The following is a 22,546-nucleotide window of genomic DNA, read 5'->3' as shown; positions in this document are numbered from 1 at the left end:
TTATTTGTTACACAGCATTAAACAGTATGATAACCCCGTTAGATAATCAATACCCACTGTGATAGTCTACATATAACAATGAGCAAAGGAAAACCCTGCATATTATTTTCCCCTCTTGGAGATTCATTGTGACCATTAAGCATATTAAAATATCAAAAACATCCTACAAAAAAGAAATAAGTTTACTATCCCAATCATTTAATCACATATTCTGTTTTCAGGAGAAATACTCATTGATATCTTATGGGACTGCTATTTGGAGGAATGTAAAATGCTAGAATAAGAAAAGAAATCATTCCACTAAAGAAGTAGTAATTGCCAGCCTGTCATTTCTCCCTGGATTGAATAGCTAGTCAACAAAATTAATGTCTTAACATAATCAAAATAACCCTGAGGCAGGCAGTGTGCGGTGGCTCACGCCTGTAATCCCAGCACTTTGGGAGGCTGAGGTGGACAGATCACTTGAGGCCAGGAGTTCAAGACCAGCCTAGCCAACATGGTGAAACCCTATATCTACCTAAAATAAAAAAATTAGCCAGGCATGGTGGTATGCACCTGTAATCCCAGCTACTTGAAACCCTGAGGCAGGAAAATCGCTTGAACCCGGGAGGTAGACACTGTAGTGAGCTGAGATTACACCACTTACTCCAGCCTAGGCAACAGAAAGAGACTCTGTCTCAAATTAATAATAATAATAATGATAATGATAATATTGAGCTGGGAGCAGTTGGTCACACCTGTAGCGCCCAGCTACTCAGGAGGCTGAGGCCAGAGAATCACTTGAGGCAGAAGTTTGAGGCTGCGGTAAGCCGTGATTGTGCCACTGCACTCCATGGCTTACTGCAGTAAAATCTCGACACTAAAAAAACAAACGGAAAGAGAAAAAGAAAATAATCCTGTTCGAATTTGTACAAATATGCATGTATACACACACGCACCATATACTATACTGTGCTCACGTATTTAAGCCCACTAGCAGAGACAGCAATTGTTCTTTCTGTAACGTTCAGCTCATTATATAACTCAGTAATCCCTTAACACAGAATATAATAACAATTTTGAGAACTTGCTAAATAAAAATCCCATACGTTGGCTCTTGGAGGGATTTCACATACCAACAGCTGGGCATCTTATGAAACTAGGAATTTGTTTTCATTTAGTGTTGATTCAGAAGGAGGTATTTAATTTCCCACATCGCCAAGAGGTTTTTGTCTGAACAACACATTATTATATATAGTTTGCCAAGACATATCACTATCTTGCTTTACACATGAGGAAACTGAGGCCCAAATACTTAATCACTTGTAAAGCCTCGATTTTGGGAAGTCAGAACAGAGGTCTAAATCTGGTGCTCACTGTTATGCTGGTCTTCTGTAACATTTCTAAAATTGTTCCTGATATGATATACGCCTAATATATTCATTGAAAAAATGTGCTTCTTCTCTTGAAGTGTAATAAGAGCAGAGGCACTGCAAATGTCTGTCATATTCTAGAATTATTCTGACCCTTTAATAAAGTCTCTAGCCAGGCACAAGAGCCACCACTAGGTGGCGCACGCCTGTAATCCCAGCACTTTGGGAGGCTGAGGCGGGTGGATCACGAGGTGAGGGGCTCGAGACCAGCCTGACCAACATGGTGAAACCCTGACTCTACTTAAAAATACAAAAATTAGCCAGGCATGGTGGCGCACACCTGTAATCCCAGCTACTTGGGAGGCTGAGGCAGGAGAATTGCTTGAACCCAGGAGGCGGAGGTTGCGGTGAGCTGAGAGTGTGCCATGCATTCCAGCCTAGGCAAGAGAGCAAGATTCTATATCAAAAAATAAATAAATCAATAAAGTTTTTTCAGCTATACCAAGCCAGGCTGTACTCTCTCTCTTGGAATTTACAGCAACAGAGAGTTGCTCAGAAACTTAGATGTTTGTGATGCTTTAATCCCAGCTAGAGCATCACTGACAAGTGTTTGTCCACCTTGAGTTTTACAAACCCCAGTAATGGACAATCTCTGGAGACAGCTAGAGCTGTAAAGTGATTTTTTTCCCACTTAGATTGAGCCAAAATCTTTCTCTCTGACATCATCCACTGTTCTTAATTTTGTCTTCTGGGGATTCACAGACCATAATTGATTTTATATATATGAAAAAACTTTAGATAGTTGATGTGTGTGTGTATAGTGTGAGAATGGGGTCCAATTCCTCTTCTCTCTTTTTTAAAACAGATAATCTATTTTCTATAAATGAAACAAACCACGCTTCTCCTTCTGATTTGTCATCTAACAAGTGCCCCTCTATACGTGGGTCTATGTTGGAGTTTCTCTTCTGTTCCACAGGTTTATTGTCTGTCCCCAAACTAATACCTTATCATCTTATCACTACAGCTTTTTAGCAAGTCTTGATATCTAGAAACATGTCTCCCTTCCTCGTTTATCCAGACTGCCTTGACTGGTTTTGGCCCTTTAAAGTTCCATAAATATTTTAGAATCAGCTTTGCAGTTTTACGCTTCACCCCCAACACACACACTCTCTCACACACACACACACCTGACAACTTGTTACTGAGATTGAGTTGAATCTGTAGATCAAGTTGAAAGAGTTAATCTCTTCACTCCACTGAGTCCTCTAATCCATGAGTAAGACGTATCTCTCCATTTATTTAGGACTTTAAAAATATTTTTTAATAAAGTTTTATAATTCTCTTCATAAAGTTTGCCCTTTTAAAATTTTTTCTAGGTACTTAATAGTACTTGACGTTATTGTAAATGATATCATTTTATAAACTTCTTGACTGAAATAGAGAATGTAGAAAAACATGCGGATCGTAAGTGTAGCATTCAATGAATCACAGCATGCAGAGGAGTCTAGGGCCCCCTTTCTCGGTCAGCACCAGCACGTGGAATCACCTCTTGAATCCCCTCCCAATCGTTACCCTCTCTTTCCTCCCCACACATAAACCCTATATTGACGTCTAACACTACAGGGTAGAACTTTGGTAAATGAACTCATGCCATATGTATTATTTTGTTCCCAGCTTCCTCTGTGTAATGTGCTCTGTGTGTGACTCATCCTCACTGTTTTGTGTAGCAGCAGACTGTTCATTGCATTGATGTATAGTATTCTACCGCATGAATGCATGACAGCAGTTTTCTCCACTGGACTATTGGTGGATGCTTGGGTTCTCTCCAGTCGGGAACTATCCAGTGCAGCTGTGCATATTCTTGGTGATATATTTTAGTCCATATGTATCCTTTTATTCGGTTGGGTCAAGTTTGGCATTCTTCAGGAAATAACGCCAAATAGTTTTTGAAAGTACATACACCAATTTGCACTTTCCCCAGCTGTATGTGAGAGTTCTGGATGCTTACCAACACGTGGCGCTGTCAGTCTGTTCTGGATAACAAACCATTCCAAAGGTTACTAGCTTGAAATAGGAATCCTGTGTTATTTTTCACAATTCTATGGGTTGCCTGGCCTCAGTTGGGCAGTCCTTCTGCTTTGCATGTTGGGAGTTTGGGTGATTCACGTGGCTGCACTTACCTGGGAGCTTGGTTGAGACTGAAATATCCCAGATGACTACATTTGCACATCTGGTACTTTGACGGAGGTGGCTGAAACAGCTGGGGGCTGGCTCAAGCTCTCTCCATATGGTCTCTTGTCATCCAGTATTCCAGCCCAGGCTTATTCACATGACAGCTGGATTCCAAGAGTGCCAAAATAGAAGCTGCAAGTCTTCTTAAGGTCCATGTCCAGAAGTCACACACCGTCATTTCCACAACATCCATTGGTTGAAACAAGCCAGCGCTAGTGCAGATTCAAGGAGAGGGAGAATAACAGACTTTACCTCTTGGTGGAGAACGGGTCTGTGGGTACAGGGATAGGAGTGGTTGTTCCTGGGCATGTGCACAGACAATATGCTGTGTTCCTCCCTCTGGCCACAGTTCACACTGGCAGCACACAGAGTACATCTACTTCACACCAAGACACCAGCAGTGTCTTCCAATTATGGTATGAGGCTTGAAGCCCAGTCTCATGATCTCTATCAGGTCCCGCTGCAAATGAGGCTTCTTGTTCATAACTCCTCTCAGTCTGGAGACCGCTGGGCTCAAAAGACACGTTACCTGTTTCCCTCAACACTCGGCTTAAAATGGTGGCTCAGAGACTTTATATTTCAAAATTTCTTGGTCCTTCTTATTTCAAGCTGGCCATGCTTTCATAAGAACAAGACTCTTGACAATTTTATGGGCTTTGTATGTATCTAATTGTAATTTATTATATTAGACAGAAGCTATATCCACAGGTGGGCTGTGGATCAGGGTGCTGTGGGACAAAGACTTTCAGATTTTTTGAAACTCTCTTACAGTTGACCCTTGACCAGTGTGGGGGTTTGGGGCACAGATTCCCAGTGGAGCTGAAAATTCATGTTTTGTTTGTTTGTTTGTTTGTTTGTTTGTTTTGAGATGAAGTCTCACTCTGTCCCCCAGGCTGGAGTGCAGTGGCGCAATCTCAGCTCACTGCCACCTCCACCTCCCAGATTCAAGCAATTCTCCTGCCTCAGCCTCTCGATCAGCTGAGATTACAAGTGCCCACCACCACGCCTGGTTAATTTTTGTACTTTTAGTAGAGATGGGGTTTCGCCATGTTGGCCAGACTGGTCTCGAACTCCTGACCTCGCGATCCGCCCACCTCAGCCACCCAAAGTGCTGGGATTACAGTTGTGAGCCACTGTTCCTGGATACATGTAACTTTTGACTCCCCCAAAACGTAGCTAATAGCCTACTGTTGACTGGAACTCTTACTGATAACACAGTCGATTAACACATAATATATGTTATGTGTATTACATACTGTATTCACTCAATAAAGTAGAGAAAAGAAAATGTTATTAAGAAAATCAGAAGGAAGAGAAAATATATTCATTGTTCATTAAGTGGAAGTGAATCACCGTGAAGGTCTTCATCCTCATCATTTTCATGTTGAGTGGGCTGAGGAGGAAAAGAAAGAGGAAGGCTGTTCTTGCTGTCCCAAAGGTAATTTTTTTTTTTGCCCCGCTAATTGTTGTATTGTTTGTAGAGGCAGGGTTTTGCCATGTTGCCCAGGCTTGTCTCAAACTCCTGAGCTCAAGCAATTCACCTGCCTCAGCCTCCCAAAGTGCTGGATTATAGGCGTGAGCCACCGTACCTGGCCTAGGTATTCTTTATCACTAATATTTACCCAAAAACTAAATCAATTTTTCAGATTAATTCATGTCTCTCACCTTGGACAACTAAAGAAGCCAATCAGCACTTTCTTTTTTTTTTTTCTCTTTGAGATGGAGTCTCACCCTGTCACCCAGACTGGAGTACAGTGGTGTGATCTCTGCTCACAGCAACCTCCGCCTCCCAAGTTCAAGTGACTTCCTGCCTCAGCCTCCTGAGTAGCTGGGATTATAGGTAACTGCCACCACACCTTGCTAATTTTTTGTATTTTTGGTAGAGATGGGGTTTCACCATGTCAGCCAGGATGGTCTCAATCTCCTGACCTCGTGATCTGCCCACCTCAGCCTCCCAAAGTTCTGGGACTACACATATAAACCACCACGCCTGGCCTCTAATCAGCGCTTTCTATATTCTGCTCACAATTTCTTTAGCCAGGTCTATAAATTCATTGACACATTTTCTATCCTCCACATTAGTGCAGGTAACAGTGTTCCTAACTTTCCACTGCTACCTAATGCCGTCGTCTCACTAGCCTTTTGTAACAATGTCACTGCTTTTCTAAACTCCACTAAACTGTCTCCTCTACGCCCTTTTAATTTCCACTTGCCCAGTCCCAACATCAGTGCCATATGTTTTAAGTTATATTATGGCAATAATCTACTTCCAGGCGCCAATTTTTTGTTATTGCTGGATAACAAACCATCCCGAAATTTAGTGGCTTCAAACAACAATCCTTTATTATTTCTTATGGTTCTGAGGGTCAACTGGGCTCAGCTGGGCACTCGTTCTACCCCATGTGCTACTGACTGGAGTCATCTATCCCACTGCTCTGCAGTGCCACCCTTGTCATAGGTCGAGTGTCCATATGTATGTGAGTCTGTTTCTGGACTAATTGCTCTATTCCATTGGTTTGTTTATTCTTGTGCCAATATCTCATGCTGTTATTTACACTAGCTTTGTAAAAAGGAAGTCCTGATATCAAGTAGAGTATGTACAACCACTTTGTTTTTTTTAAAGTTATCTTTGCTAGTCTTGACTCTTTACATTTGTATACACATTTTATAATCAGTTTGTCAAACACACACACAACCATGCACACACACACACACACACACACACACACACACACACACTACACCTGCTGGGTTTTCATGAGATTGTATTGAGTAATAGATTAACTTAGAAGAATCACTATCTTCCCAGATGTATACACTTCTTTAGATCTTTAAAAATTTTCTCTGGATAAAACTTTTAGTATTCTGTGTGGAATACTTGTCCTACCTTGATTTATATCAAATTTTGTTTTTAATTTTTGTTTTTTTCAAGACAGGGTCTCATTTGGTTGCCCAGGCTAGAGGGGCAAGATAACAGCTCAGTGCAACTTCAACCTCCAGGACTCAAGTGATCCTCCCACCACAGCCTCCAGAGTAGGTGGGACTACAGGCATGCACCACCATTCTTGGCTAATTAAAAAAAAAAATTTCGTAGACACATGGTCTTGCAACTCTCAGACTCAAGCAACCCTCCTGCCTCTGCCTATACTGGATTTTGAAATGCTATTATAAATGATATGTTATTGCTTATTAAATGTTGTTAGTATACAGAAAAACAATTGATTTCTGTATGGAAGCCCAGTGTGCAGCGACCTTGTCAAGCTTGTTTATAAAATCTGTCAATTTATCTGTACATTCTTTATCTTTTCTACATATGATTATGCTACTAATACATGATGACAATTTAATTTTTTTTTGAGACAGTGTCTCAGTTCATCACCTAGCCTGGATTGCAGTGGCATGATCTCGACTCACTGCAACCTCCGCCTCCTGGGTTCAAGAAATTCTCCTGCCTCAGCCTCCTGAGTAGCTGGGACTACAGGCATGCACCACCATGCCCAGCTACTTTTTCTATTTTTAGCAGAGATGGGGTTTTGCTATATTGGCCAGGCTCATTTTAAACTCCTGGCCTCAAGTAATCCACCTGCCTCGGCCTCCCACAGTGCTGGGATTACAGGTGTGAGCCACTGTCCCTGGCCTTTAAAAAAAAAAAAAATTACACATTTTATTTTATTGGTTTATCACATCAGAAAGACCCTCCAGAACAATGTTAAATAAAGATAGTGGTAGTGAACAGAGAGAAAGTTTTAGCATTTTACGATTACTGTCATGTCTGCTATAGGTTATTGTATTTGCCCTTACTCAGATTAGGAAGTTCCCTTCTCATCCTGGTTTGCTGAGATCTTTTTGTCATCAAGGGATATTGAGGTTTATCAAAAACACTTTTTGGGCCAGCTGCAAGGCTCTTAGCTGAAATCCCAGCACTTTGGGAGACCGAGGCACAGTGGTGCCTGCCTGTGGTCCCAGCTGAGGCCGAGGTGGGAGGCTTGCTTGAACCCAGGAGGTTGAGGCTGCAATGAGCTAAGATCAAGCCACTGTACCCGAGCTTAGGTAACAGAGCAAGATCCTGGCTAAACAAACAAAAACTCTTTGTATATACTGAGATTATCATATAATTTTCTCTCTTTTTTCTTTTGTTCATGATGAGAAGTACATTGATTTTGTAATGTCAAACAAAATTTACATAAATCCAACTTGGTAGCGATATATGATCTTTTATATATATTGCAGAGTTTTGTGTTCTAGTATTTGGTAGGATTTTTGCATCCATATTTGTGGTAATATACCTGTAATAATTCTTTCCTGTAAAGTCCTTAAGTTTTGGTGTTAAGATTATATAAAGTTATACCAACATCATCAAAGAACTTGGGAATCATTCCCTCTTTTTCTATTCTCTGGAAGATTTTGTGTAAGTGTAGTGTCATTTCTTCCTTGAACGTTTGGTAGATACAGAAATTGGCTCTAGGAGTAGGATGTTGCCGTAACAACAGCAACACATTCTAAATTATGTGGCATTAACATCCAATCTGGCAGCATGAAATTGTTGAAGACCTGAAAAGATGGCAATCCATGTTATGCAGTCGGAAAAATTTGTTAAAACTAGAGGCTGGAGTAGATTAAAGGGCATATCATATACCTAATGAGCTTGTACTTTATGCAAAGAGGTAGAAAATGAATGTTATTAGAATGAGTTTATTACTACAGGCCACATTTGTCAAAGTACTAAAAGAAATAGAGGAGCTCAGAAAATATTTGACTGGTTTGCAATCAGGAATGTAAAAGAATTTAGAGGGGGCCTCAAAACTCAGGGATTTGCACAGTTGGAAGGAATAACTGATTCACATCTTTAGCTGGTAAAGAGAAGACTGATAAGGCCTTTGAGCATGAAATGATGCTGAAAACTCTGCTTATTGGCAAGGACCAAGTCAAAAGTATGGTTGTCACACCATTGTTAGAAGCTCTGAATGAAACAAGGTGGTGCCCAGCAAATACTTTCAACTGGAAAAACATCTCAGGGAAGGAAGACTTCGGGTTTGGCTTTTTCTAAGGAAGCCTGATAGGCTCAAAATAGCTGTAATTAACTTTAGAGAGAGGCTTCCATCTTTAGAGAGACACTCCAAAAATGTCTCTAAACAATTGTGACACATAGCACTGCTTAGAATTAAATGCATAATTTGGGATATATTTTAAGAAGTGGCATTGTCAAGGGAATCACTGGCATGGACTCAAAGAGAATGTGATTGTTGGAGACAAAATGATCACTGGGCCGCAGCCTTCTGTAGCTGCATTTCAGGATTGTTATGAATCATTGAATATGTCATCCTTCTTTAAGAATGGGACTATCTGTTGCAGTTGTCTGTCCCCGTTCTACCATGATTTATATTGTTTGTAGAGGCAAGGACCAGAAAACTTGTTTTTTTAGTTCAAAGATATTTGGATCAAAGAGAGCTATATCTGTATCCACAGAGAGACTCTTGTGAATCATTCTTAGCTCAGGAACTCTGTGCTAAAAATATTGATGAGATGGAACTTTGGGGTTGTTTTCCTTAAAAATGTGTGAGTATGTTCTGCATGTGCGAAAGGAAGGGAACTGATCCAAATGGTAAACTATGATAGGTTCTATTACTATTCATGCTTCATCTAATCCTCTCCCTTTGAATGTGGGCTGGACTTGGTGACTTGCTTTTAACCAACAGTATATAGCGAAAGTGACAAAATGTCACTTCTGAGGTTAGGTTACAAAGAGACTATGGCTTCCCTCTGCTGTGCCCTCTGTTGCTTTCTCATTTGCTCACTGTGATGGAAGCCTGCTGCCATGGGAGTTGTCCTGTGGAGAGGGCCATGTAGCAGAGAAGGCAAGGGAGGCCCCCAGCCAGCAGCTGGTGAGCACTGCCGTCCTCAGTCCAACAGAACATGAGGAATGAAATCCTGCCAACAACCACACAAATGAGCTGCAGGCCTTCAGTGAGACTGTGATCCCTGCAAACACCTTGACCATAGCCTTCTCAGAGCCCTTGACACAGAGGTACTGGTTATGAACTGGGTTGTATCCCCTCCTCCCACAAATTCATGTTATAACCTTAACCTCTAATATTATTGTATTTGCAGATAGTGCCTATAAGGAAATAATAAAGGTTAAATAAGGTCATGGGTTTTAATCTGAGAGGACTGGTGTCCTTTTTTTTTTTTTTTTTGAGACAGAGTCTCTGTTGCCAGGTGCCAGTCTGGAGTGCAGTGGTGCAATCTCGGCTCACTGCAACCTGTGCCTCCCGGTTCAAGCAATTCTCCTGCCGCAGCCTCTGGAGTAGCTGCACCCAGCTAATTTTTGTATTTTTAGTAGAGACAGGTTTTACCACGTTGGTCAAGATGGTCTCAATCTCTTGACCTCGTGATCCGCCTGCCTCGGCCTCCCAAAGTGCTGGGATTATAGGCGTGATCCACTGCGCCCGGCCGACTGGTGCAGCACACATCTGTAATCCAAGTGTTTTGGAAAGCCGAGGCAGGAAGAACTCTTGAGCCCAAAAGTTTAAGGTTACAGCAAGCTATGATTTTTTTTTTTTAGATGGAGTCTCGCTGTCACCCAGGGCTGGTGTGCAGTGGCATGATCATTGGCTCACTGCAACTTCCACTCCCTATTCAAGCGATTCTCCTGTGTCAGCCTCCCAAGTAGCTGGAATTACAGGCATGTGCCACTATGCTCAGATAATTTATTTTTTATTTATTTATTTTGAGATGGGGCCTCACTTCTTTGCCCAGGCCGGGGTGCAAAGGCATGATCTCAGCTCACTGTAACCTCTGTCTCTGAGGTTCAAGTGATTCTCCTGCCTCAGCCTCCCGAGTAGCTGGGATTACAGGAGCCCACCACCAACCCTGGCTAATGTTTTTATTTTTAATAGAGACACGGTTTCACCAGGTTGGCCAGGCTGGTCTCGAACTCCTGACCTCAGGTGATCCACCTGCTTCAGCCTCCCAAAGTACTGGGATTACAGGCATGAGCCACTGTGCCTGGCCCTAATTTTTGTATTTTTAGTAGAGATGGGGTTTCATCATGTTGGCCAGGCTGATCTCAAAACTCCTGGCCACAAGTCATCCACCCACCTCAGCCTTCCAAAGTGCTGGGATCACAGGCGTGAGCCACCGCACCCAGCTCAGTAAGCTATGATTGCCCTACTGCACTCCAGCCTGAACAACAGAGGGAGACACTGTCTCAAAAGAAGGAGAAGGAGAAGCAGAAAGAAGAAGAAACACCAGAGATCTCTGTTTCTGCATGCACGAGGAAGAAAGGCCATGTGAGGACACAGTGCGAAGGGGGCCAGGAGAGAAGCCTCCCCAAACCGACACTACTGACATCTTAATCTTGGAATTATAGCCTCTAGAACTGTGAGAAAATAAATTTCTGTTCAATTCACGCAGTCTGCGGTAGTTTGTTATGGCAGGCCTATTAGGCTAAGACAGTACTCCCCTAAACTATGCCAGGATTCTTGAACCACAGAAGCTTTGAATAACTGTTTGTTGTTTTAAGCTGAAATTTTTTGGAGTAATTTGTTATGCAGCAATAAATAATACATTAGCCTATTTTGTTTTTCTTTATATCCTCTTTGACCTCTGCCCTGAAAAGATGGGCAGGTGGAATGTCATCTTCCAGCACTTCAAATTCTTGCTTTTGGACAGACACAGTGGCTCTCGCCTGTAACCACAGCACTTTAAAAGGCCAAGGCGGGCAATCATCTGAGGTCAAGGAGTTTGAGACCAGCCTGGCTAACGTGGCAAAATCTCGTCTCTATTAAAAACACATAAATTAGCCAAGCATGGTGGTTCACACCTGTAATCCCAGCTACTTGGGAAGCTAAGGTAGAAGAATGGATTGAAGCCAGGAAGAGAGGTTGCAGTGAGCCAAGATTGTGCCACTGCACTCCAGTCTGAGCAACAGAAGCGAGATTTCAGATGTGGGCGAAAGTATGTAAGAATAGAATAATTGCAATGATTTGAAGTTCATGGGATTTTTGTATATATTTGTATGGTTTATTTTATATATATATATATATATATATACACACACACACACACATACACACATGAATTGTTATAATTCATTGTATATCTATATGTTGTATGTGAATTTCTATAATTATGTAATTCCTATAAGGACATTAACATATTGGATATTTCTAGGTGATTTTAATTGCACATCTATTGAAATAAACCTGTAGTTTCTAGAAGTGGAAGAAAATTTGCTGAGATGTCAGCTGGGGATTCTTTCTGGAGAACCCCAGAAATGGAGAGTTTCCACACAAGATTTAGCGCCTGGACACCTTTTAACAACAAGTCATTAAATAGACAGGTAAGTTACATATTTTAGAATAGAATAAGTTTAATTTGGAAGGTTAATTTTACTGTGATATATTGGGTCTCATGCTGCCATATTTTTTAAAGAAAAACTCTCTAAAGAATTTAGCTTTTGAGCCAATTTAAACAAAAATAAACCTAGCTTTGTCCCAAAGATAGTCTCTTCTCACCCCAGTCCTCATCTCCTACCTTAAGGGAGGCTCCAGATGGCCTCCGTTTTCACTCAGTACCTCCAGGGATAAAATAGAGACCTCCTGGACATGCCTGCTGTAGACAGGGGAGGAGATGGGAAGGGTGTGCTTTTGGTGGTGGAGGCTGGGACTGTTCATGCCTGTGTTCCTGCGAATTTCTGTTATCCCTCTTCTGTCCTGTGCCAATTGGATGGTTCCACGTGGCCTGGGGATGGCACTCCCATTTTAAGGTAATTCAGGAAGTTGTCATTTAATGGCCTATGGTGGTTCTGGCAATAGAGAAGGCGAACTGGGTGCTCAGAGCTCTCGTGGGTATTCTTGTGAGTTCAGCCTCGTTTACCGAGGAAGGAGACTAGACCCAGCTGCGACTAAAGCTGACCTATGAAAACAACAATGATTGTGTTATCTCTATCTGAGCAAAGCTGGACGGAAACCTAGGCTTGCAGGATTCTGGTCTTTAATGTATTTCTTCCCTAGAGGCAGTCTGTCTCTGTTGGCTGTTTAGCAATACGTAACTAAGTTTCATCTTGGTGGGTACTATGAAGATCCAGGGTTTTGGGTTAGTGAAGTTATACCTACCTCAGATGGTCCTGTTTTCACAATTAAATGAGTGTAGCCTGTATATGTTTCCTTTTTTTTTTTGAGACCGAGTTTCACTCTTGTTGCCCAGGTTGGAGTGCAATGGCGTGATCTCAGCTTACCGCCACCTCCACCTGCCAGGTTCAAGTGATTCTCCTGCCTTAGGCTCCTGAGTAGCTGGGATTACAGGCATGCGCCACTATGACCAACTGATTTTGTATTTTTAGTAAAGATGGGGTTTCTCTATGTTGGTCAGGCTGGTCTCGAACTCCTGACCTCAGGTGATCTGCCCACCTGGGCCTCCCAAAGTGCTGGGATTACAGGTGTGAGCCACCGCGCCCGGCCAATGTTTTCAAGTTGAAATGTTTGGACTCTGTTTCTCTAGGCCACATTAGCCTAGGTAGAAACAAGATCCAGGAATCATTACCTCTTTGTTTTCCAGAGGTCCTTTTTGGGCCCCTCTATAATTACATCTCTGCCAGTCTTTCCCACCAGCCCTCCCAGCAAGCCTGGGCCTGTCAGTATCCCTGGGTTAAAAATTTAACCTGAAAGGCGAGAACTTTCTGTGAAAGTGCTTTGTGAACTGTAATGCACTTTGCAAATATTAGCTGTGAGATTGCTGGTACATTGTCTAAAGATTGCTTGGCAATTAAAAACATGTTGAACTGTACAGCAAAATGTCACTTCCTCCTCTCCCCCTTATAGCTGTTTCAGGAAAGAGTGACTCTTATAAGTCATTGGTTTGACCTCTGGACTAACAAGCAACGTCAAGAATTCTTATTCGAGATTTTTTTACGATGCACTAAATCACAATTAAGGTAAATGCAGCCTGATTATGTAATTACCATTGATTCTTAAAGAAACCATATATAAATGTTTATATAACCTTTAAGAGATTTTCTTTTTTATTCCTAGAAAAAAAAAAGCGATCAATATTTTAAGGTTTATAAACAGACTTCCCCAGTGCCTGCTTCCTCCTTGAGGCTGAAGTGCAGCAGTGGGGGTGATTTAACACTTTTTTTTTTTGAGATCGAGTCTTGCTCTGCCACCATGCTGGAGTACAGTGGCGTGATCCCGGCTCACAGCAATCTTTACCTCCCAGGTTTAAGCAATTCTCCTGCCTCAGCCTCCTGAGTAGCTGGGACTACAGGCGCACACCACCATTAGCCCGGCTCATGTTTTGTATTTTAGTAGAGATGGGGTTTCACCGTTTTGGCCAGGATGATATCAGTCTCCTGACCTCATGATCCCCCCCGCATCAGCCTCCCAAAGTGCTGGGACACGTGAGACACCACACCTGGCCGATTTAACACTTTCATATCATGGTGGGACTGTTTCATGTTGGCAAAAACTCATGTCTGGGACATAGGTAGGCACGAATAATCATTAAATGAATGGATGGATCTAAAAATATATAATGACAAGTGACAGTGGTTGAAACGTTTAGGAATATGGGCAAGACTTACACAGCCATAGTCAAGGATGGCCAGGAGGGTTCTTGTTCTCGTTCTTTCTTATTCTCATCCTTCCCTCATGTTATGTAATTTATTTTATTTTTATTTATTTATTTATTTGAGACAGAGTTTCACTCTTGTTGCCCAGGCTGGAGTGCAATGGTGCGATCTCAACTCACTGCAACCTCTGCCTCCCGGGTTCAAGCAATTCTCCTGCTTCAGCCTCCCAAGTAGCTGAGAGTTACAGGCATGTGCCACCACGTCTGGCTAATTTTGTATTTTTAGTAGAGATGGGGTGTCTCCATGTTGGTTAGGCTGTTCTCGAACTCCTGACCTCAGGTGATCTGCCTGCCTCAGCCTCCCAAAGTGCTGGGATTACAAGCATGAGCCACTGTGCCCGACCTGTAATTTACTTTAAAACACTCAGCATAGACGGGTGTGACATCTGTGAGTTGAAGTTACACCCAGGGCAGCCTGTGTTCTGGTCAGGAATGAATATACCCTAGGGGTCATTAGCCAGCTCCAGACAGGAAGGTCGTAATACCTGAGTTGTTATCAGATGCTTTGCTAACTAGCATAACAAATATTAGACATTATTCTCAAAACAACCAGTGGCTTGTTAACTAGCCAGATGAATGTTAGAAACGAATTCTCTTTTGTGAAATTAAAGGTATTCAAGGTATGTGTGGACTGACCGAAAGATTCTAGAGAGCCCTCCAGCTTGCCTGGGTGTGGTTGAAGAATCCAGCCAGGCTGGTAGCAGGTACATGGCAGGATGGTTTTCCAGCCTTCAATGCTAAATAAATAGCCTATGTTAGTCTGGAGGATTTCTGGTGGCCTGAGACCAACGATGAGGGTGATAATAATAGAATACTATTTCTGAAACACCGTACTTTTTCAACTGAATAAATCTTTTACCCAGAGGAGAGAGAGCTGGGACTCCATCATGCCGACAGAGGAGACTGTATGAAATTGTTTGGGCTTATTTACTAATGTTTGTTTAGAAAAACTCTAGGTGTGGCATCATTTGGTGTTAGGTGCTTTTACTAGAACTCGGTGGTGAGGTTGTAGGAGAGGCGAACCTTTGGATGTCTTAAATAGCTACTGAAAGTATCTGAGACCTGTGCTTGATCGAATTGGCTTATTTTATCTTGCAATACTTGCTTCTTGCTCTTTCTTACACATTTTCCTTCCAATCCTTTTTGATCAGCCATTTTTTTTTCTCTTCTCTCCACCTGTCAGCTACTCCTGCATCTGTGGGTACAAAGCAAAACTTTTGTTGTTGTTGTTTTTCAAGAGCCAAGTGCACATAGCAAAGCAGATTGATAACGGACTCCCCCGATGGAGTCACCGGAAGGAGACAGGCATCTTCTTGGCTCTGTTGAAAGAGGCTACAAAGACAGGGCACAGATAAACAGGAGCTTCAGTCAATGTTGAAAAATCAGGGAGAAGGGACATTTTATGATAGTCATTGGCAAGGTTTCCTTTTGCTCCAACTTTGCAGCTTTCAAGATAAGAAAATCCAGACCAGACTTCACATTTATTATAACCACTTTGTGCATCGTGTTCTAGGCTTGTGTATCATAAACCCGGCAATGTCAGTCATGACCACTGGAGGTCATTAGAGATCTTGTGGCATACTTTGAAGCATACTTCGAAGCCCCGTAACATTAGGCCTGACATTTTGTCACTGGAAATGGCATCCGTGCTATGGTAACTGAATTCCTTATTCCGGGAGACAAAAATATAAAACTAATCTGTTCAGTGAAAGCACTTTACCATTCTTTTTAATGGCAGCAGCATTTCTTCAGAGAGCGTAAATTTCATAGTCCATGAAATTTAATGCAATCAACTTGCCTTTAAACATCTTTGAGATCTAACTCACGTACAATAAAAAACATCCATTTACGGGTTCAATTCAGTGGTTCTAGTACATTCACAGAGTTGTGTGATCATCACCACATGTTAAAGTTAGACCATTTTCATCACCCCACACAGAACCCCCATAGCCATTAACAGTAACTGCCCAGCTGCGTTCCTCTAGATCTGGGCAAACATGAGTCTACTTTCTGTCTCTATAAATTTGTCTCTTCTGGACTTTTCATATAAATGAAATTATACAGCATGTGGTCTTTTGTGACTGGCTTCTTTCACAATATTATAATGTTCTTAAGGTTCATGCATTTTGTAGCATGTATTAGTACTTCTTTCCTTTTAATTGCCAAATATCCCATTGTATGGATATGCCATATTTATCTATTCATCAGTTGATGGACATGCAGGCTGTTTCCCGTCTTTATTTACAATAATTATTGTAAATAATTAATATAAATAATGCTGCTATGAACATCTGTGTCCATGTTTTTGCAAAGGGATGTTTTTATTTCTCTTAGATATACATATAGGAGTGAAATTGCTGGATCCAATGGTAGTGCAATCAATTTTTAATTATTAAGTTTTTTTTTTTCTGAGATGGAGTCTTGCTCTGTCACCCAGGCTGGAGTGCAGTGGTACGATCTCAGCTCACTGCAACCTCTGCTTCCCGGGTTCAAGCAATTCTCCTGCCTCAGCCTCCCAAGTAGCTGGGACTATAGGCATGCACCACCACACTTGGCTAATTTTTGTATTTTTACTAGAGACAGGATTTCCCCGTATTGGCCAGGCTGGTCTAGAACTCCTGACCCTGTGATCTGCCCACTTCGGCCTCCTAACGTGCTGGGATTAGAGGCATAAGCCACCATGCCTGGTCTTTAAGCATTTCTTTTGAATCATTTATTCCTGTAGTCTCACTTACCCAATAACTGTTAATAAGCTTGTTAATAAATGAAAGAAATTAGTATTATCTGACTGCTTGAAATCTTTATATGTAAACTAGGCTATGTTTGTGCAATACCTTTCTTTCAGTACTTTTTCTTTCAAGGTAGAGAAGCCATTGTTTTAGATGTTTTATAATTTCCAAATAATTTTAATTCAGTCAGTTATAAACAGGGTATCGCAATATCGGTGGGAACTGTTACACAATTTTCTTTAAAAATGTCTTCTTAATTTCTATGTGATATACTCAAATATCTTAGAGTTTCTCTTCTGTCCTAATAAATATTCCTTATTAAGTTTTAAGATGATGTCCTAAGTGGAATTATACGATATTTAAGACTTTTTTTTTTTTTTTTTTTTTTTTTAGAGACAGAGTTTCACTCATGTTACCCAGGCTGGAGTGCAATGGCGCGATCTCGGCTCACCACAACCTCCGCCTCCTGGGTTCAGGCAATTCTCCTGCCTCAGCCTCCTGAGTAGCTGGGATTACAGGCACGCACCACCATGCCCAGCTAATTTTTTGTATTTTTAGTAGAGACGGGGTTTCACCATGTTGACCAGGATGGTCTCGATCTCTTGACCTCGTGATCCACCCGCCTCGGCCTCCCAAAGTGCTGGGATTACAGGCTTGAGCCACCGCGCCCAGCTAAGACATTTTTTAAAGGTTCAGCTTCTTATACCATCCTTCTGGCAAATTCTCCTTCTCACCACAACTTAAATGTCCCTTCTCCTGGGAAGCCTTCTCTGCTTGTCTTTCGTGCCCAGCAACTTCTATACCTCAATCGTGGCTTTTCCCCGGTATGTTATTGCCCCATGTCCACATGACTAAAGGTTCCCAGTGATGTCTTTCCCTTACCGCTTGACTAGGTTGACCTTTCCTATGACTCCTTAAAGGAAACTGGGCTGCTTGTGTCTGTTATACTTGGAGAAACCTCTGAGGACTCTGAATCAGTCTCCTTGCCACACTGGTGGAACCGGTTTGGAATTGCCTCTGCTTAGTGCCTGATAATTCCTCATACAAAGGCCTTTGGTTCCAGAGGCAGAGCTGCTCAAACTTGCAGCTTTCCTGGGTGGGGCAGCATTCATACAACTGCTTTCCCTAGAGGGGGATGCATTGATCCTGGCGTGTATGTGCGTGTGCGCATGTGTGTGCACGTGTGTGTGTGTGATCATAAACAGCCCATGAAGCATTTGCTCTTGTCACTTGTCTCCATCAGAGCAGAATGGAAATGGGGTTGGATGGAATAAAAATGTATCCACCCATGTGTATATAGAGAGAACAGCTTCCACTCTCAGTGCGGTAACCCCTTCCCTTCTCCCCAAGCAGCCTGTGAGGGCTCACTTGAGGACATCTGCCTCAGCTGTGATCTGTGAGGCAATCTGATGTGCAGTTTTTCAGAGACAACATACTCCTAGGTTAATTTTAAATACAGAACAGCCACATCCCTCTCAGTTACTGAATGTCCATTTGAAAGGAAAGTATTTCTGTGTGGAGATGGTGAAGATGTAAAAGAAAAGAAACATCGGCTGGGTGCGGTGGCTCACACCTGTAATCCCAGCACTTTGGGAGGCCAAGGCAGGTGGATCATGAGGTCAAGAGATTGAGACCATCCTGCCAACATGGGAAAACCTCCTCTCTACTAAAAATACAAAAATTAGCTAAGCATGGTGGCACGTGCCTGTAATCCCAGCTACTTGGGAGGCTGAAGCAGGAGAATCGCTTGAACCTGGGAGGTGGAGGTTGCAGTGAGCCAAGATCACACCACTGCACTCCAGCCTAGGGTACAGAGCAAGACTCTGTCTCAAAACAAAACAAAATAAAAGATAAAAAGAAAACATCAAATGAAACTTGCTGAAGATAGTCAAGGTAGTTGTTACTCAGAACCATGGAGCTGGGTATACGGACTGCTGCCTGGGGTCAGGGGAGAAAGATTGGGCTCAACTCCAAATGCAGCATGGGCAAGTCAGAATGGATAGCCCAGGAGCAGGGTGGGGCTCAGTGGATGGAAAATTACTTGAGGAAACATCAGGGGCAAGCAGGGATCTGGATATACTGACCCAACAGGACTCTTGCTGAAGACAGGCCAGGGTGCTCAGACAGCACCCGGGGGAGGCTGGAGGATGAGGAACCTGATAAGATAAAGGGTGGGGGGTTCTTCCTAAACTGACTTAGCCAGGCTGTTTTCTAAAACTGAATTTTATAAGGGAGTGCACAGGTGGGCCAAGGAGAAGCTTCAGAAGCCTGACTAAAGCTTGGTCAAGCAGAGAATCTTTGTCAGACAGGAGAGGGGAGTATTCAAAGCGAAAGTGTATGCTTGTAGCTAAAATGACTGTTTTCTAAATATCCAAGGCAAGTCTGGAAATTCGAGCACCCCACCTTCCTTCCCCTTAGCATAGTATTCTGCACATGCTCCTGCCCTTCTACCCAGGGGGGTTGGTTAAGGACAACCATATAAAATATTAGCATTTGCAATTAGGATGGTTTTTAGAGGTGAATGATGCTCAAAAAGAAAATTATTGAGTTTTAAAAGGAAAGGAGAAAGCAAACGCCAAAGCTCTTTGATTGTGTGGATGGCGGGAAGATTATTGGCCTATATCAGGCAACGTTGTGCAATGTAGGCTTGAAGTTCTCACTCTCATTTTGTGAGTGTGTGGAGCTGCTCTCTCCCCCATTCTCAGGTTGAGCTTCTCTGTCTAGTGCTTGGCACCATCTCACACTATGTGCCATGCCGGACTTGTTTATTTGCTGCCTGCCTAACCCACTAGAATCGGGGCTCCATGACAGCAAAGACTGGCGACTCTTCTCATCTCTAGCTCTTAGGGCCATACCAGGCACATAGCAGTCACTCAGTAAATGCTTGCTGAATGAACTCAGACATCGAAAGCACTTCTAATTCCAAAAATGACAAAAAGATAATCAGAAAATAATTTTCATTTGGTAGCTCTCTAAGAGGAAGGAGTTTTTCAAAATATTCCAAGTTTTAATTTAAAAAAAAAATTAGCCGGGCATGGTGGCAGGCACCTCTAATCCCAGGCTACTCCGGAAGTTGAGGCAGGAGAATTGCTTGAACATGGGAGGCAGAGGTTGCAGTGAGCTGAGATCACGCCATTGCACTCCAGCCTGGGCGAGAGAGCGAGACTTAGTCTCAAAAAAAAAAAAAAAAAAAAAAATCCAAGTGTTAGAATATAGGAGACTACTAAATACTTTGCTTCATTTGAGTTTTCATTATTTAATTCAAGGTGGCTGGAGAAATCTCTCCCCTTGTCTTTCTTCAATTCCTGCTTACAGGGTTAGACACTGTTGATTACTAGCCCAGCCAAGCCATTCCACATTCCTCTCCTTCTTCCTGACACAAGCCCTGTTCACCCACCCCACCCAGGTATTCTGTGCTTCAGGGGTGGCTGGTTACCCCACCCTACCAAGGGTGGGTCAGGGTTGGACTGAATTCATCATGATCATTGCCTCCCCTGAATGGTGTCTGGTTTACGAAAGGGCATACAGATATTAATTCTGCCCAAGGAGACATAAGGGTGGAGAGTTTTCTTCTTGCTGAAAGAAACTTTAAAAAGATTTGAGGAAGAACATCTTCTCTTCCAGCCTGCTAGCAGTGGTCACTGTTATGTGAAGACCAACGCTCACAGCAGTTAATTATTTGAGAACAATTTTGGGACAAGCCTGAGGACCAAAGGAAACTGTTGAAGATGGCAAAATGAAAATATAATCCTCGGCCCTGAATGACCACTGATTCCTCCAATTTGCTAACTCTGATGCTGCCCTTAATTGTTTACAGTGAAAGGAAGAAAAATGGGTTGAAAATGGTCCATAACAGTCCATTTATCTGGTAGTCACTTCTCTGATCATCTTAACTCTCCAAATTTTATCTGAGAACCAGGAAGGAAAAAACAAAAGCAGTGAAACATTCCTTTTAACACAGGAGACAGGCTTTCAGACTCTCATGCATAGCCCAGATATTTTATTAATTTGGGACTTCAAGGCCAGGCACGGTGGCTCACACCTGTAATCCCAGCACGTTGGGAGGTCAAGGTGGGCAGATCACCTGAGGTCAAGAATTCAAGACCAGCCTGGCCAACATAGTGAAACCCTGTCTCTACTAAAAATACAAAAATTAGCTGGGTATGGTGGTAGGCACTTGTAATCCCAGCTACTTGGGAGGCTGAGGCAGGAGAATTGCTTGAATCCAGGAGGCCGAGGTTGCAGTGAGCTGAGATCATGCCATTGCACTCCAGCCTGGGCAACAAGAGTCAAACTCAGTCTCAAAACAAAAACAAAAACAAAAACAAAACAAACAAAAACTGGGGACTTCAATGAAGTGATCCAGAAATGAGTTGTACCTGCCTCTAACATCACGACATGTACGTTCAGTGCTTTGAATTTGACATTGGTATTAGCATTAGGATCTGCTATGCTTCGACCTTCTACCAATGGGAAGTCAAGTTCACAGCTGTTGAGAAGAGATGGTCCCTTGGAATCACTTGGAGTTTGTGAAACAGATAATGAGCCATAGAGATTTTGGCTCAACACAATGGAATGGGGTGGAGGAGGCTGTTTTTACAAAGCTCCCCAGGTAATCTGGTGTACAGCCAAGGGTCAGACACAAGCGTGGGTGACCTGAAAGCTCCAAGGTTTCTTCCATCACTTGATTCTACTCCTCCTTGGAATCAGGGATACAGATCACATGAGCTATCTCGTCCCTTCTAGTCTCAGTGTGGTGAAATGAAATGATTTATTCCGGTTCTGTGGGTGCCTTTTTCATCTTGCACTTGTGATTCCACTTACTGGCTTTAGAATGTGTTTCACTGTGGGCAGCCTGAAGCTTGGCATGAATAATGAGGGAAACATCTTATTCTCACATCATTGAAAACTCCAGATGTGGGTATTCCTGCAGTGGAAACTTCTTGCAGTGGTTCTTTAGTGAAACCAATGGCTTGTTTCTTTCTGTGCCTCTGGTCTGCCTCTGCTCTGCCTCTGTAGCCATGGCTTTATCCTGCCATTCCCTCAGATGTGTCCAGAAGAAAAAAAAACATTTGTTTGGGGTTTATTCTGATTAGACATGCTTAGGTCCATGCCTACTTCCGGCCACTTGCTGTGGCCAGGGAAGTGGCCCGTACCTTGATCATGTGCTTTTCAGAGCTGTGGTGTGAGCTTCTTTAGAATTCTGTGCACCACCAAATAGAAGTTGGGGTTATTTCACCTACAGAATGGTAAATAAATGAAACATGACCAAAAGCTAGTTTCTTTAGTTAGCATTGAATAAATACTGACAGAGAGCCAACCATGGACCAAGTACAGTTCTGGGCGCCTGGAGTTCAACAGTGACAGAATGAAAAGGTCCTGTTCACTGTAGTGATATTTTAGTAGAATAAAACTAAGATAGGAAAGGGGTGAACCCTGGAAGCAGCCAGACATCAAAGCTTCTAGCCCCTTGATGGGGAGACCGAAGAGCCTCCACTGCTGGTTTTGAAGATGGAGGAAGAGGCCAGAAGCCAAGGAAGGCAGGCAGCTGCCAGGAGCAGGAAAAGGCACAGGGGCTAACTGTAGCCCAGAGAAATGACTTGA

General features: G+C 42.6%; 1 protein-coding gene across 9 annotated transcripts in view; it reads left to right on the top strand.

Annotated features, from left to right (window-relative positions):
- The window catches only part of ECT2L (epithelial cell transforming 2 like), a 111,123-nt gene that overhangs the window by 6,194 nt on the left and 82,383 nt on the right, over positions 1 to 22,546 (top strand). For 7 of the 9 annotated variants that reach the window (XR_004267753.1, XM_032274632.1, XM_032274628.1 and 4 more), the window contains exons 2-4: positions 6,521 to 6,617; positions 11,757 to 11,925; positions 13,406 to 13,518. Coding sequence is in view for 7 of the 9 variants with exons in the window: in XM_032274628.1 (XP_032130519.1) it covers positions 11,824 to 11,925; positions 13,406 to 13,518 (215 nt within the window). In the remaining 2 variants the exon portion in view is untranslated. Of the gene's footprint in view, positions 1 to 6,520; positions 6,618 to 11,645; positions 11,926 to 13,405; positions 13,519 to 22,546 lie in introns of those variants that run through there. The other 2 variants (XM_032274626.1, XM_032274627.1) reach the window with 2 other exon arrangements.

This window comes from Sapajus apella, unplaced genomic scaffold (assembly GCF_009761245.1).
Source record: "Sapajus apella isolate SASKATOON/1434 unplaced genomic scaffold, GSC_monkey_1.0 scaffold6, whole genome shotgun sequence".
Classification (NCBI taxonomy): domain Eukaryota; kingdom Metazoa; phylum Chordata; class Mammalia; order Primates; family Cebidae; genus Sapajus; species Sapajus apella.
This window is presented reverse-complemented; position numbering and strand designations above follow the sequence as displayed.